General features: G+C 45.3%; 1 protein-coding gene across 3 annotated transcripts in view; it reads left to right on the top strand.

Moving 5' to 3' along the window:
* The first annotated feature begins 1,836 nt into the window (after window positions 1–1,836).
* Window positions 1,837–14,150, top strand: part of HID1 (HID1 domain containing) — a 32,253-nt gene continuing 19,939 nt past the window's right edge. For 2 of the 3 annotated variants that reach the window (XM_069076473.1, XM_069076474.1), the window contains exons 1-4: window positions 1,837–1,957; window positions 5,084–5,200; window positions 12,096–12,245; window positions 13,919–14,089. In XM_069076473.1, coding sequence (XP_068932574.1) covers window positions 1,901–1,957; window positions 5,084–5,200; window positions 12,096–12,245; window positions 13,919–14,089 — 495 coding nt within the window. In that variant the 5' untranslated portion in view covers window positions 1,837–1,900. The remainder of the gene's footprint in view (window positions 1,958–5,083; window positions 5,201–12,095; window positions 12,246–13,918; window positions 14,090–14,150) is intronic. The other variant, XM_069076475.1, reaches the window with a different exon arrangement.

Below are 14,150 nucleotides of genomic sequence, written 5' to 3' on the forward strand. Positions count from 1 at the left end.
TGTGTGGAAGAGCAGGAATTCACTGCACTGAGAATGTTGCAAACCCAAGATCAACAGGGCAGGGACTAATGGACTATTTGAAAGTTCTCTATATTTCTGTATCTGTTTATGATAACCTATGGACCTTTCTTTTTGTACTTGAGCAGGGGATCCCTTGTACTTGAGCTGAGAAGCCTAGATGTTAACTTAGATGTATACCAGGAATGTACTAGAGGATTGTCCTGGAGGAGCTTCAGATAGGAGCAAGGAGCTAGCCCTTTGACTATTGCAACTTGATAGTTGATCAGACGGTCATTGAGCAAGGATATCTCTTTTGTTACTGGTAGCTAGGTGGCACGGTGAATAGAAAACCAGTCCTGGAGTCAGGAAGACCTGAGTTCAAATCCAGTCCCAGACACTTAGTAGCTGTGTGACCCTGGGCAAGTCGCTTAACCTTGTTTGCCTCAGTTTCCTCATATGTAAAATGAGCTGGAAAAGGAAATGGCAAATCACTCTAGTATCTGCCAAGAAAATCCCAAAGGGGGTCACAAAGAGTTCAACCGACTGAAAACAATTAAATAATGACAAAAATTTCTGTTGTTATTGCTTTCAAGGAATCTTGAAATTTTTTGATATAGGAATTGGGAGACCTTATCAATTTATTTTAATAGCCTATTTTTGACCCTAAAGGTTTCACTTGTTCACTATGCTCTCGAGTGGGATATAGACCATCTTGGAAACACATTTCCTTCCACTGGTAGCTAACCTTCTAATGCAACATTAAGGCATGCTGCAGGGTGTGTACTTCTGTATTCCAATTAAACAAGACTACTTGTTCCAATTATACAGCATTCCATGTCCACCTCTACAATTTTGCACAGTGTCCCATGCTGTCACTTCTCAACTGCCTCTCAGAACTATAAGCTTCTTCCTCCCCGCCCCATCTGGTTGGTCTCCATGTACAACACTAACACTGTGATGGGGGGGGGGGGCTTCATCAAAGAAAAGTGATCATTGTGAATCATTCTTTTTCTTCCCATGTACCCAGTGTGTTAAGCCTCTGTGCTCTGGGCTTCCCAGGAAGAGTGGGGTGGGAAAGAGATTTCTTCCACCTGGTAGTTATGGAGGCTGCTGGCAGAAAGCAGCAAGAATATGTGCTTATCTAGGTAAACCTGAGACTAGATGTTAAAGCCCCAGCTGATTCTTTGGTTTTGTGTTTCTCTCCCAGATCAGAGGTGACAATTGAATATTGTTCCTGAGCCTGGTGGCTACCTGTGGAGTTTGGGGGTTCCTGGCTTTCTCATTTGGCTCCAGCTCATTTGCACCGAGGGAGGTGCTTTCTGTAGCTATTATAATGCTTCCTGGAGGATAAGATGAACACAGATGAAAATGAGCCACAAATGCCTATTTTGCCAAAACACATGAACTTTGAGTGAATTACTCCGATAATGCAGGGTCCAAATAAAGGTAAAATACCTATTTGTAGTCCCAGAAAAATGTAACAGGATAGATTGTCGTATTATGCTTTATTTGACAATGTAGCTTGATGATTTAGCCTCCATTTACACAAAATCAGCCACTTATAGTAATGGCACTTTTTGCTCTTAAACATAACCATTTACTTAATAAGGCAGAAGGAAAAATATCACAGATACTCATATATCAAAGTAAATTCAGGGATAATAAATACAGCACAATCCACACATAAACCTGGGTCACACTCTCCTACTAAGCAATTCAGTATGTGTGGAGGAGGATGGGCAGACACATTTATCAGCCTACCAAGAAGGCACATGAATGAGGAAAACCAATATGCTCTTGGTAGCTCACAACTCTGGAATTCTAAACTTTAGTGTCTTCTTTCTGTCTCAGCAACTGTCCATTAAAGTTCTTTGATGAATGGAGCTTTTGTATTGAACAGATGCCTCCTCTGCTTGGCTGTTGCTTGACTATCATCTCACTGGGCACAAGATTTCAGGTAAATCAGTTTATTTATAGTGTCATCTAACTTGTGGATGGTTGGAGCTGAACAGAGCAGGCCAGAGATAGGAGAGTGAGGAATCAAATAGAAGTTTAATTTCAAAGTGAGAGAAACATCTTGCTTACAAGTAAAGTCCACCTTCCTAAGGTGGGGGGGGGGTCACCTGCTTAGGACAGGGGTAGGGTTTTTAAGTGTGAAAACCACAAATGACTGGACCACAACACAGGCATCCTTGGGTTTAGAGAAGGGTTGGGGAGCCTGTGACCTTGAGGCCACATGTGGCCTCTAGGTCCTCAAGTGTGGCCCTTTGACTGAATCCAAACTTCACAGAATGATATTCTGAACAAAGTTTGAATTCAGTCAAAGGGCCACACTTGAGGACCCAGAGGGGCCACATGTGACCTTGAGGCTGAAGGTTCTCCACCCCTGCTTTAGGGTAAACAGTCTCCAAGTACATGGCTGGACCACAACCCAGGCATTCTTGGGTCTTGTGTGAACAGTCTCCAAATTCTTAGGGTCATTGAGCCTCGTGATTGTTCAGCAGGGGGGTGGGTAGGTGGTGCAGTAAATAGAGCACCGGCCCTGGAGTCAGGAGGACCTGAGTTCAAATATAGCTTCAGTTCAAATTTGGCCTCAGACAGCCACTTAACACAAAACTAGCTGTGTGACCCCGGGCAAGTCACAACCCCAATTGCCCTCCAAAAAGCAAAAAAAAAAACAAACCAAACCCTTAAAACCAAAAAACTTTGAGTGATTGTTTAGCAGGTCACAGAACCAGGGTGAACATGGCCAGGAGCAGAATCGAGGTACCTGGTTTAGTTCACTTGGTGGTTACAAGTGTGGGGATTGTTAGCATGTCAGGAGGTCTGATTGATCAGTTTGGCTGCAGCTTGTCAGCTGCACTCTCAGCTTTTAAGTCAGAGTCCCCTGGAAAGAAGGGAAGCTCCAACAAATCCAAATAGTATAATCATTATACATATATTGATTAAGATGAAAATTATATATCTCATTACAACAATAGAATTGCTTCTCATATTTTCTGCTTCCAAAACTGTTCCTCTGCTCAACTGCAGTCGTATGTAGTATCCATCTCTTTCTGCTTCAGTCTTAGATGATGCAGTTCTGAAATCTGCTCTTTCACTTTTTACCACTCCTTTCTCTCTCCCTTTCCCCTCCCCTATCTTTCAGAGGTTAGATTCTGGGTCCTCTCTGTGAATGACTGTGAATGACACTTTAGCTTAGAGTTAGGAAACATTCATATCTGCTGGCTATAATCAGATAAATGACATTCCTCCTATAATCATAAAACAGTTCTGGTGTGCATATAGTATACTGTATGTGCAGTGTATAGTACACTGTATACTACAACTTGTTACATTTGAAAATCAACAACTGCTGTCTCAGAACTTAGAGTTAGTTTCTCTTAAAAATCTGGGCAGATCTATGACCCCAGATGAGGCAGACTTAAATTATCAAATGATTTTCTAGAATCAGACATATTCCATACACATGAAATGTCACTCTCTTGAAGGTTCACTCTCTTAAGTATTTCTTTTATGGTACAGGAAATAAATAGCTACCTGAGTCCTAGGCCCTACTTTTATAATATATAATATTATATACATATAAAATATAAATAATAAAATATAAAAAAAAACCTTTCTAGAAGAGACCCTTTTAATTCCTTTGGGGAAGTCCTACATGTGACCCAAAACCTCCTTTGGGTGAAGTGTAATGAGCTAGGGAGTTTGAGAAAATCCTGACTCCCTTGTTTTAGAAATCAGGAAGTGAAGAACCTGGTTCCTGGGCTGGATCCAGTCCTCTTGAGCCCCTTACTTAGAGAGAGAGTATACCATACCTCCCTTTCTGTCCCTGAGTCACTGATTGTTACACTTAATCTATGTACATGTTGTAGAATGTAAACTCCCTGAAGTCAGGAACTATTTAATTTTTGTCATTGTATCCTGGGATCCAGCACAATGCCTTATAGATAGAGGTGTTTATTAAATTCTACTTAATTAAACTGAATATGGGACACACAGGATATATTTCATCCTTGTATTTTAGCAAGTATTAAGGAAACACTCATCACTTTTATGGATACTCAACTTTTTGCCTGTGTACTTGATTTTTGCTAGTTTCAATTTAAAATTTAAAATTATACTTAGCAGGGAAGGGCCATGATTAGAAAGTAAAGACAGGAAATTAGGCTCCCTAGTACTTTTTGTCTGAGAAGCTATTTATTTAGGTGCAGAATCACCTAACCACCAATTTTTATAAAATGAAATGCAAAAGTTATAAATTATCTTCATTGGAATAACTGGGAGGACCTGAGAAAAGTGGGAAAAGAGTAAGGAAGAGAGTAAGAAAGGGGAATGGGAAAGAAGGTGTGGTTGTAAACATTTTAGAAAAGGGGAAGATGGAAATTGGAGAGGTGGAGAGAGAGAAAGAGAGAGAGAGAGAGAGAGAGAGAGAGAGAGAGAGAGAGAACGAATTAGGCATCCTCCTTTGGGGAGGACTGAGGAAGTGAGGGGAAGGCAAGAATCAGGGGTGTGGGGAAGCGAATGGGTGACAGGAGTGGTAAAGAGGAAATAGGGGTAGCGGATGGGGTAGTTAAAGGATAACTAGAGGCAGGAATGTAACAGTAAAGAAGAGAAGCCTAGAAAGGAAAAAGATAGAGTCATACATGAAGAGAAGAAACGGATATGAGAAGAGTTCGGGATGGTGGTGAGGCTAGGGCTAGGGAGAGAGATGGAGAAGAGGAATTTCACGTAATACGCATCTAACAAATATTTGTCGAGATGAATAGAGGAACGAAAAGATTAACTGGAAGGGACCAAAACAAGGATGGTGAAGAGGGATAGACGTGAATGGAGAGAGGAGAGACAAAGACAGTGATGGTGAGCGGGAGGTGGTGGAGAAGGCAGCAAAGCAGGAATAGGAGGGAACGAGGAGTGGGGGAGGCAAAGACGAGGATGGGAAGGAGGGAGAGAGCAAGAGAGAGAGGCAGAGGAGTGAGCTGGCCAGTGATGGGGAAGGGGGCGGGGCGGTGATGGGGAGGGGAGGAGGAGGAGGAGGAGCAAGGCGGGGACGCACGGGACTCGGGGACCTCTTCGCCATCAGGAGAGTACCCGGTGGCTGCGGGGCCGGGATCCGGCGGCTCCAGGAGGAGACATGGGGACGGCCGACTCCAAGCTGAACTTCCGGAAGGCGGTCATCCAGCTCACCACCAAGACTCAGGTGCAGGCAGGGCCAAGGAAGCCCACCCGGGGCGTCCCCCTCCCCTCTCCTCCCCCTCCCCCTCCCCATCCCCATCCCCACCTCTGGGGAGCCGAGCCGATCTGCACCTCAGGCTTCTCGGCCGCCTGAGGAAGCCGACTCTGTTCAAGGCCATAGCCACAGCCACGGCTGTCTGTGGGGGGGACTGGCCTGGGAGGAGGGTGCTGTGTGATGGAAAACGCGCGGGGCTGAGCAGAGGAGCCCCACGGAAGTCCCCAGGCTCCTGGCCCCCAGGGTGGTTGTTGGCCAAAGCTGACGTGTGCCTACGCCTGGGAGCAGCCGGCTGGCAACTCCGTTCCCCTCCCCCCCCCTTCGTGCCCCCTGCCCCCCCCCCCCCCCCCCCCCCCCCCCCCCCCCCCCCCCCCCCCCCCCCCCCCCTGTTTCCCCCCCCCCGAGCTATTCCCTCCTTCGGCTCCGGCTCCCACCCACCCTGGGTGCCAGTCGGTCCGGACGCCTAGCCTTCGATGACTCAGTGCAAACAAAGCCGGGTCTGGTGGGGGAAACAGCTGGTGTGCGTTGGCTGTGGTCGGGCCTGGCTGGGCTCTGATGGCCCCCGGGCCAAGAGAGGGCCTGGACACTTTCCTCAGCCTACTGTAGCAAATCCAGCCTGGGGAGGGGATGGTGGCAGGTGTCCTGTGCATTGCCATAACTGTTGGGAGCCTATGACCCTGACCAGAGGCCACAAAGTTGATTTGTGTGTGTGTATAAGGGGTGAGGGGGGATGTTTGGGGTGCCCCTGATATGTGTGTGTGTATAAGGGGTGAGGGGGGATGTTTGGGGTGCCCCTCTGTCACGACCTCTAACAGTCACAGAGTATAAGGGCTGATTGATAGAACAGGGGCACAGGTGTTCCCACCACCAGCTGGGCAGCCCAAACACTGATAGCTATGCTGGGCCCCTCTGCCTGGGTTGAGCAGAACCTAAACTAGGTCTCCATCCCAGTCTGGGGGCACCATAGAACCCTAAACTGTGAGATCTGGAAGGGCCCTGGGGGCACCTGCTTGCACTCCCTCCCCATTGGGAACCTTTCTCTGCACCTCTCCCCCCAGTATAAACCTGCTTTCCCTCTTACCTATGGTCAGATACAGCTCTGTTCTTCTTACCTTCCTGTTTCACCCAGATGCCTGAATCGAAATGCTTTGGGGTTCTTACCAGAATCCTGTTGATCCTATTCCCTGCTCAATGGAGCAGGGAACAATCCCAGGTTTGATTCACAGGAACAGAGTTTCAACCCCTGCTCTGCCAGTTATTAATGATCTGATCCTCTAAATCTTTTTGGGTTTCAGGTTCTTTTTTTTTCTGTAAAATAGGGTTTTGGTCTGGATGGCTTCCAAGCACCTTTCCAGCTCTGCATCTATGATTTTTTTTAATATAGCAACAGGTATTATAGATGACCATCCTTTTGGGTTTCTCATTCTGGCTCTCGTTGGCCTTACAACTCTCCAGGGCCTCTCCATTTTTTCTTTTTTTCCCCCCACTGTTGGGATTGTGCTTAGAGTGGAACACTGACCCTCCCACCCCCTACCCAAAAGCTGGCAGGCCACTGCTGCTATCCCTCTACTGCCTTCACCAGACTCCCAGGTAAATGCTTGATTATTCTTTGAAAGAAGACTTCCCAAATGAAACACCCTATCGGCCCCTCTGTTTCCAGCTACCCTTGTTGGCTTCGGATTCCAGTTCTAACTGGCATAGGTTTCTAAATCCATGGATTTGTGGGTAAGAGAGCCAAAACTGGGTACAGAGCAGAGAGAGGGCTGAAAGATAAGCTCCCATGTGTGAGGTACTACATGAAGAGGTGGGAAGCTCTGTTATTTACCTATGAGGTTGACACACCCTGGTTGAAGAATGTAACGTGGCTTTTGGCTCAGTAGATGTTGGGGAACTCTTAAAAAGAGGCTTATAGGTGATTGGTCCCCAAAGGGAACTGGTATGGTTTGGAAGCCAACCTGAGAAAAGGGTATCTGAGAGTTTTTTTTCTTTCATATTCTCTTTCCTACAAAGGTCTACTTCATACTCACTATCCCTGATTGTAATCCCAGCCTGGAGGGAAAGTGATGAAAGTGTTACTTTTGTTGTGAAAATGAGGAAAGTGAAGCCAGGTTTCTCTGCCAAGACCAGCACTGTTAGTACCTTCTCCCTGGAAGAGGAGGGGAGCAACAGGGACCTGAGTAAGCTCCAGGCCTCAGTCTCTTTGGGACAGTGTTAGGATTTGAAGGGATGACTCTGATTAGGAGGTGAGAAGAACCCAGCAGCCTTTCTCCTGTGACTGAGGCTAGAGTCGCCTCTCTGGCTTTCCTGTGGTGCATCCTGTTTTCTTCCTAGTCCAATAGTCCAGCCCCTAGCAGAGGATCTGACCCCGGTTCGGAACGCCTTGTAGTTCTCAATGGTTTTCTGTTTCCTGTCCCTTTTCCTTTCCCTAAATGGGTGGTGTCCTGGTGGAAAAGTTAGGGAGAGAGTGGTGGTAGTGGTTTTGAAATAATTTGGAGGATCCCAGTTTAATAAAGTTCCAACTTCCCTGCCTGACATCCAAAGATATGTACAATGTGGCACCAACTGCATCTGACTTTTTCTTATTTTATTCCTTTCCCTGAACTCTATGGTCTGAATAGGACAACTCTGGAAAGAAACCATCATTTCTATCAGTCACCTGGTCCCCTTTTTTCAGCCAGTGGGTAGTGGAAATGCCACCTTGTCATGGGTTGCTGGTGAGATCTGAAGAGGAGGGAGTATAAACAGGGGATTTGAAGGTCTCTGCTAACAGCAGGCATTAGTGACAGAGGCAGCATTTGAATTGGGCTTTATAGAGTGGTTAAGAATTCAAGCAACAATGGTTGGGGAAAGGAGAGAGAGGCCATTTTAGGCATAGGACATAAGTAAGGGCATGGATTAGGTGGCATAGATAGATGCTGGGCCAGGAGTCAGGAAGATTAATTTTCCTGAGTTCAAATCTGGCCTCAGACATTTACTAGCTTTGTGACTCTGGGCAAGTAATTTAACCTTATTTGCCTCAGTTTCCTCAAAGCTCTACAGAGGTGGTTTTCACCTATTTTAGTCAATATAAAAACCAGCTATTAGAGTTTCCAGGACTTTTAAGATATTTACCCACCTCTGAATTAATGACAGAGGCAGTTGTGGAGGCTGAGCCTAGAGGGCAGATGAACTTGTGAAGAGGAGCCTGTATTGTTTGCTCCCTCCTTCTTGGGGAAAATACATTAAATATTCATTCAACAAACATTTATTAAAAATATTTGTCATCATAGAACTTATAGTCTAATGGAAGAAAAGAATGGAAGAAAAAAAATGGAAGAAAAAAATACCAATTCAGATAATACATTACATTCACAAGATGTATAGTAGAGAGTTGTAAAACAAAGTGTAAACCACTCCATTATCTTTACCAAGAAAACTACAAATGGAGTTATGAAGTATCAGACATGACTGAACAACAAAGACATGGAGAAGGGAGAGCATAGGATGTGTTCAGAGGTACAAGGAATCAAGTTCAGACAACAGAGTTCATGGAAAGAAATAAAATAAGAAAAAGTCAGATAGGGTGGTGCCACATCGTACTGGTCCTTGAAATGTCAGGCAGGGGAGTTGGAACTTTATTCAGTAGGCAGTAGGGAACCATTGAGGATTTTCTGAGCAGACTAGAAAGAAATATTATTTTGACAGCAGTATAAAAGCTGCAGAATAGCCTTGCATAGTAGATAGGGAGCTGACCTCAAAGACAGTAAGACCTGAGTCCTGCTCACATGCTGTCATCATGACTCTGGGCAAGTCACTGAACTTTTCAATAGTGACTCTAGGCAACTCTTATATGAGCTGCTGAGAATGTACAGATCTGCATGGAAGAGGGAGTTTTCTAACCTGGGTGTTCCCTGTTGACTGGGGGGAGGGGGCAGAAAATGAAATTGAGAAAAGCTGTTAAAAGGCAACAAGGTGGTACATTGCATAGAACCCTGGACCAGAAGGAAGGAAGGAAGGAAATAAGGAAAAAAGCATTTATTAAGTATCTACTATGTGCCAGACACTGTGCTAGGAAGACCTGAGTTCAGATTCTGCTATAGATAATTACTAGCTGTGTGACTCTGGGAAAGTCACTTAACTGGGGGCAAGTCTGCCTTAGTTTCCTCTTCTACAAAGGATGATGAGAGCTCCTACCTCCCAGAGTTGTTGTGAGAATAAAATGAGATAATATCTGTAAAGAAAGCACTTTGCAAATCTTGAAGTGCTATATAAATGTTATTTATGATGATGATGATGATGACGGTCATTTCAGTAATCTAGGCAAGTAATGAAAGTCTGTACTAGGGTGATGGCAATCTAGGGCTGGAAAAGAAAGGATGACTGCAACAAATATGAAGGAGGAATTGCCATGACTTAATTGTTGATTGAATATGATTGGTGAGGGAGAGAGGAAGGTCAAAGATATGCAAAGATTGTTAACATGGGAGAATGGAGGGACAGCACAAACATTCAAGGAGAAGCAGTTTTAGGAGGAAAGATTTAAAAAGTTTGATTTTGGACATGTTGAGTTTGAGGTTTCAATGGACCCTCATTTTAGAGATGTCCTGAAGTCATTTGACTCTGGAACTCTAAGACAAGCCAGACCCTGGAGTCAGAGATTTCTGTGTCATCTGATTGAAGGAATAAATGAAATTGTTCTACATCATGGGAATGAATGAGTGAAGAAGAATAGATGTTTCAGAAATATCTGTGTAATGGGATTGCAAGAGGATGAGAAAGTAGAGGAGTAGTGAGAAAGGAAGTAAGATAACCAGAAGACGATGGTGCTTATGAAGGCAGAGATGGTGAGGGTACCCTGTGGCAGTGTCAAGAAGCTATTGAGAAGTAGAGAAGTCTGGGGCCCAAAGAGGACCTTTGGACTGGTTATGAGGAGGTCAGTACTGACCTTTGAGAGAACAGTTTCGTCAGAATATTGGGGGCAGAAGTTTTTTTGCAAAGAGCTGAGGAAAGGGAGGGTAGTGAGGTTGCCTAGAGCTTAGACTGATTTTTCCAAAAAGTTTAGCAGTAAAAGAGAGGAGAGAGATGGAATGACTGACTAGTCAGGGCAGAATTCAATTCAACAAGTATCTTTTAAGTGTTAAACTTAGAAAGATTAAGAAAATGCTTTTTTTTTTAAAGGATTGGGGTGACTTGATCATATTTGTGGATGGAGAGGAAGGATCCAGTAGGAAGAAAAAGACTGAAAATACATGAAAGGGGAAGCTAGGTGACCCAGTGGATAGAGCACCAGCCCTGGAGTCAGGAGGACCTGAATTCAAACCTATCCTTGATACTTATTAGCTATATGAACCTGGGCAAGTCATTTAACTCTGATTGCCTTGCCTTAAAAAGAAAAACTGCCCCCAAAAGCTCCCCCTCCAAAAAAAACCAAAAGAAAAAAACTTGAAAGAGAAGGGCTGATTAATGGAGTTAATAAGTCATTCAATTAAAAGGTTTTTTAAATTAGGCACCTATTGTGTGCCAGACACTGTTCAAAGTGCTGGGGATGAAAAAAAAACTTAAGTGAAATAATCTTTGCCTTCAAGGTACTTACATTCTATTTATCCATGTTTGTGTCTATATCTATTTATTAAGCGCTTCCTACTCTCCAGGCATAGTGCTAAGTACTGGAGATTCAAAAACAATGAAACGAAGTGGTACCTGCTCTGAAAGAGAAAAATATGTACAATTCTAAATATATACAGCATTTTGGGAGGGGAGGTACTAACGCGTGTATGTATGCGCGCATGTGTGTTTATGTGTTTGCATATGTGTGTACACATGCGTGTATACATCTATGTATGTACATATGTGCGTATGTATGCTTCCATGTATGTGCATGTACACACATGCGTATTTATGTGTGTATATGTGGGAGTTCAGGAAAGGCCTCATGTGGTGGTGATTATTTGAGCTAAGCTTTGAAGGATAGAGATTCTAGTTAGGAAGGAAGGGAAAAACAGGGTGGGAGGAAGAAAAGAAGGACGGAGACAATCACTTATTAGCACCTACTATGTGCTAGGCACTGTGCTAGGAAGCCCTGAGTGCATATCCTGCCATGGAAGTGAGGAGGGAGTACATTCCAGGCATGGGAGCCAGCCTGTGCAATACCACAGAGATAGGAGATGAAGTGTTGTGTATGGAGGACTAGTTTGGCCCGACGATAGAGTGTTTGAAGGGGAGTAATGTTTGAGAATTTCAAAAGGGAGGCTGGAGCCAGATTGTGAAGGGCTTAAAATACCAGAGAAGTTTATATTTGGAAAGTCTTGGAAGAAGTAGGGAGTACAAGTAAAGGGACTGACTTTAGTGAGGAGGGATACTATTTCTGTGAACAGAGGGAAGGAAGTAGCAGTGGCCTGAGATCCCAGATGCTGCCAGAACTTTTTACTTATGGTTACCTTGCCCTGACTTAGGCTTGGAGAGAGATATCTAGGGTCATGCAGCTATGCCATGGTATCGCTCAGAGTTGTCATCATTTTGACTCTCCTCTGACCACAGAGCCCAGCCCTCCCTGATGGGCTCTGTTGTATCGGCTGGACTCCATTCCCCGTTGGGCTCCTTTGTTTACTGCCTACATAGTAACCAGGTCCTTTGTTGGAGGCTCTACCATTTCCCATTAGGGGGCTCAGAGGTTGTTGTGGGATTCTCCCCAAGATCCATTTGATGCTGGGGTTTGACTGGGACCGTTGAGGCAACCACTGACATTCCCTTCCTTTGTCCTCTGAGATCTCCTTAGGCCAAGGGGCAAAGGTGTGCAAGCCCCACATCTCCTGCATAATCCTCAGGATTGAGGGAGGGAAGGTAGGTGGTTGTAAGGACATTTCTGGATGCTCCATCTCCCTTTCAGCCCGTGGAGGCCACTGATGATGCTTTCTGGGACCAGTTCTGGGCAGACTCAGCCACCTCAGTACAGGACGTCTTTGCACTGGTTCCAGCGGCAGAGATCAGGGCTGTGCGGGAGGAGTCACCGTCCAACCTGGCCACCTTGTGCTATAAGGTGAGGGGCTGCCCTGGAGGGGCTGATGTTCCTTATATCCCACACACCTTGAGGGGGATGTGTTTCTTGGCAAAGATACTGGAGTCTTTTGCCGTTTCCTTCTCCAGCTCATTTTACAGATGAGGAAACTGAGGCAAACAGGATTAAGGTGACTTGGTCAAGGTTGCAAGGCTAGTAAGTGTATGAAACTGGATTTGAACTCAGGAAGGTGAGTCATTTTGATTCTAAATCCATTGCTCTGTTGGACTAGGGGTGGGGAACTTGTGGCCTCGAGGCCACATGTGGCTCTCTAGGTCCTCTAGTGTAGCCTCTTGACTGAATCTAAACTTGACCATGAGTCAAAGGGTTGCACTTGATGACCTAGAGAGGCTGAAGGTGGTACAGCTGGGTGGTGCAGTGGATGGAGTGCTGGACCTGGAGTCAGAAAGACTCATTTTCATGAGTTCAAATCCATCCTCAGACACTTACTAGCTATGTGACCCTGGACAAGTTACTTTAATCCTGTTTGCCAGAGTTTCCTCATTTATAAAATGAGCTGGAGAAAGAAATGGCAAACCACTCCAAAGAAAACCCCAAATGGGGTCATGAAGAGTTGAACAGGACTGAAACAGCCTCAGTGACTATGCCTTCTCCCTATATACCCTTGATTTTGCCTCTTCCACCCATCCACTTGGCTTCAGGGTTCCAGACTGGGCAAATGATTTTGGGGTTTTCTTCCTAAGCTGGTCTCTGGGGTTGTCTCTGGAGAGCTTAGGTCTTGTTCTTTTTTTTTTTCCCCCATATACCTCCTATCATCTAGCTCTGCCTGAACACTTATTTTCTGCTGGTTGGAATACCTATCCCCTCTTTGTTTTCCCAGTACTGTCAGGGGAGAGGAGCATTTCTTCTGGAGTTAGAGCTTACACTACTCCTTTGTATGCCTTAGAACTGTCAATGGGATGGAATAGGTCTCCGGGATGACAGGAACTAGACAGACTAGGGAGGAGAGTCAGGAATCAAACAGAAGTTTAATTTCAAAGTGAGGGAAATGGTTTGCAAGCAAGGAGGGGATCTAGACACATGTGCTGGGGACCTGAGGCAGTGTGGGGAGATCTCAATACTTATACCAATGGTTGTGCAGTGAACTGTAGCCCTGACAATGAGGGGTAACAGCGACAATGGGACAAGTTTGATTCATAGCCAGGTTTCTTGACCAGAACTTGTCCAAGCTCAGAGAACACCTGGTGCTGGTCAAAGCAATACAATATATTTGTGATTTTGCCAGAGGGTGAGAGCAAAGGATTGTTGTTATGCCAAGCTCAGGGCATTAGCTTGCTTGCTGGACCTTAGCTCTGGAAAACAGGGTGTCTCCTAATATCTTGACAGAACTGTGGATTGTATAGTGAGGTAGGGCTATGATCCATCCCTTGGCCCAGATATGTTAGACTCTCTCTTCCTTTCAGGTTGGTACCAGACTGGCACAGACGCTATGTTTTCTCCATTATCATTACTACTTATTAAGCCTTCACTGTGCTAGATGCTGGGATTACAAATACAGAAGTGAGACTAGCCCTGCCCTCAAGGAACTTACATTCTAAATGGTTCCCCCAACCTTTAATTAGAACTGTGGTTGGTCCCAGTGAACCTGATTTAAGGTGAGCCCCTTGTCTCCCCTCTTTTTTCCCTAATGACAGGCAGTAGAGAAGCTGGTGCAGGGATCAGAGAGCGGCTGCCATTCAGAGAAAGAGAAGCAGATTGTCCTCAACTGTTGCCGGCTCCTCACCCGTGTGCTGCCCTACATCTTTGAGGATCCTGATTGGAGGGGCTTCTTTTGGTCCACGGTGCCTGGAGCTGGCCAAGAAGGGGTGTGTGTGTGTGTGACAGAGAGAGAGAGAGAGAGAGAGAGAGAGAGAGAGAGAGAGAGAG

This window comes from Petaurus breviceps, unplaced genomic scaffold (assembly GCF_028583685.1).
Source record: "Petaurus breviceps papuanus isolate PSGF00001 unplaced genomic scaffold, PetGlider_PUasm1.0 90925, whole genome shotgun sequence".
Lineage (NCBI taxonomy): Eukaryota > Metazoa > Chordata > Mammalia > Diprotodontia > Petauridae > Petaurus > Petaurus breviceps.